The 1792-nt window shown below is 39.1% G+C and overlaps 1 protein-coding gene across 1 annotated transcript; it reads left to right on the top strand.

The window, feature by feature from the left end:
- Positions 1-241: 241 nt before the first annotated feature.
- LOC121963597 (small integral membrane protein 24-like) lies at positions 242-1781 on the top strand (the record flags this gene model as incomplete). Its single annotated transcript, XM_042513880.1, has 4 exons — positions 242-399; positions 711-834; positions 1325-1408; positions 1707-1781. Coding segments are annotated over exons 1-4 (350 nt in total), but the record flags the coding sequence as incomplete, so codon positions are not given.
- Between the last annotated feature and the right edge of the window lie 11 nt (positions 1782-1792).

Below are 1792 nucleotides of genomic sequence, written 5' to 3'. Positions count from 1 at the left end.
TTATATTTCTTTTTTTTATAGAAGAGGACTCGTCCCCAGTGGAAGTTTGACTCGTTCTTACTGAGTGAAACTGGCAGAAACGGATCTGAGTCGACTCCTCAAAACAAAGTAAAGAAACCTTCGTGTGTTGATTTAAAGTGTGTGTGTGTGTGTGTGTGTGAGGCTGTAAACACAGAGATAAAAGCTTTTCCTGTGAGTCACAGCCTGTACTGTGACTCGGGGTTAAACATTAACCGGAGACTCTGCTGACAGTTTCAGGTTTTAACTCGACGTCTGAAGCTTCACTTTTTCTCCACGTTTTGTCTTTTTTCTGTCAGAGCGGAGCAGCAGCCATGAGGAAACTCTGTGCGCTGATTTCCTGTTTGTTGCTGAGCGTCGGCGCGGTGACGGCCCAGGCAGGTACGAGCCGGAACAATGCGGCTGACCCGCTGTCACACCGGTACACCTGTATAATCTGTGTGATCTGAGTGTTTGTTTCATGATACTAATATTTCGCTACGTTTCAGACGGAATCTGAGACTTTTCACTTCACTGTAATTTTTACTTCATAGCATGTGAAGCATTCGCTGCTTTATTTTGAAATCTGAAAAATAGTTTTTATGGAAAACAAACATTTGAAAAAACGGCGCAGAGGTTCAAACCGACTCTGGACGACCTCTGACCTCTGACCTCTGACCGTGTGTGTGTGTGTGTGTGTGTTTGTGTTGCAGCTCAGACTCAGCCGGAGCGTCTGCTGCCTCAGTGGCTCACCGGCATCATCGCCGTCGTCGCCTTCCTCTTCCTCACCTTCGTCGCCCTCCTGGTGAAGAAATCGTGGTGTGACGAGTCCCGCAGGTCCGTCTGTCAGAGGACAGCTTTAATATCTACGTTTACTATAAATACAAAATACAGAAAATATACACATGGATTTTGATATTTTCAGAAAAGAAGAAATAGAACATTTTTAGCACTCTTGAAATCATTTTCATGTATTTGATTTGTTTTTTTTTGTTTTTTACTTTTATTTTCAGGTAATTTTCTGGTAACTTTTCACTGATTTCTTGCTGTTTTTGTGGCCATTTCTTGTTAATTTGCTCAGCGCCCTCGTCACGTTTTTTAATTTAGCTTTAAATTATATTAAATTCAGGTCATATTCTTTATATCTATATTTTCCTTTTCTTTATTTTTTTGTATTATTTATTCTCTATGGATATTTTACTTCATAGATTTTGTTTTTGGTGTAAATGTTGTTTTTGAGGTGCTTCTAAAATCTTAGCATTGCTCATAAATTCTTTATTTTCTAATAATTTAAAGACAAATTAAATATTTTTTTACCTGTTTGCAGGAAGAGCAGCGTGGAGTCGGTGAGAGAAGATGAGCTCGTCATGACCAACGAAAACACCTACGAGACGACTCTGGACACGGTCAGGTAAAAACTACAACCATATTCTTACAGTTATTTGTCCTCCTGTCTGTCCCTCATTTCGAAAACCGGAGAACCACCTGACAGAGGTCCTAGCTCAGACCCTAACATCCTGAAATCTGAGAAATGTCCTGAAATCTTAGAAACACAATAATTCCAAGAAATGTCCTAACATCTACACACATATATGTATTTTCCTTTTCTATATTTTTTGTATTTTATATTCTCTATTTTAAATCATGTCTTTAGTGTTTCTAAAATCTAATTTACAGACAAAATTAAAATTTTTTTTACCTGTTTGCAGGAAGAAGAGCAGCATGGAGTCGGTGAGAGAAATGACCAACGAAAACACCTACGAGACGACTCTGGACATGGTCAGGTAAAAACTAC

The sequence above is a fragment of the Plectropomus leopardus genome, unplaced genomic scaffold (assembly GCF_008729295.1).
Source record: "Plectropomus leopardus isolate mb unplaced genomic scaffold, YSFRI_Pleo_2.0 unplaced_scaffold11835, whole genome shotgun sequence".
NCBI lineage: Eukaryota > Metazoa > Chordata > Actinopteri > Perciformes > Serranidae > Plectropomus > Plectropomus leopardus.
The sequence above is the reverse complement of the archived record's forward strand: the minus strand, read 5'-3'. Positions and strand labels throughout refer to the sequence as shown.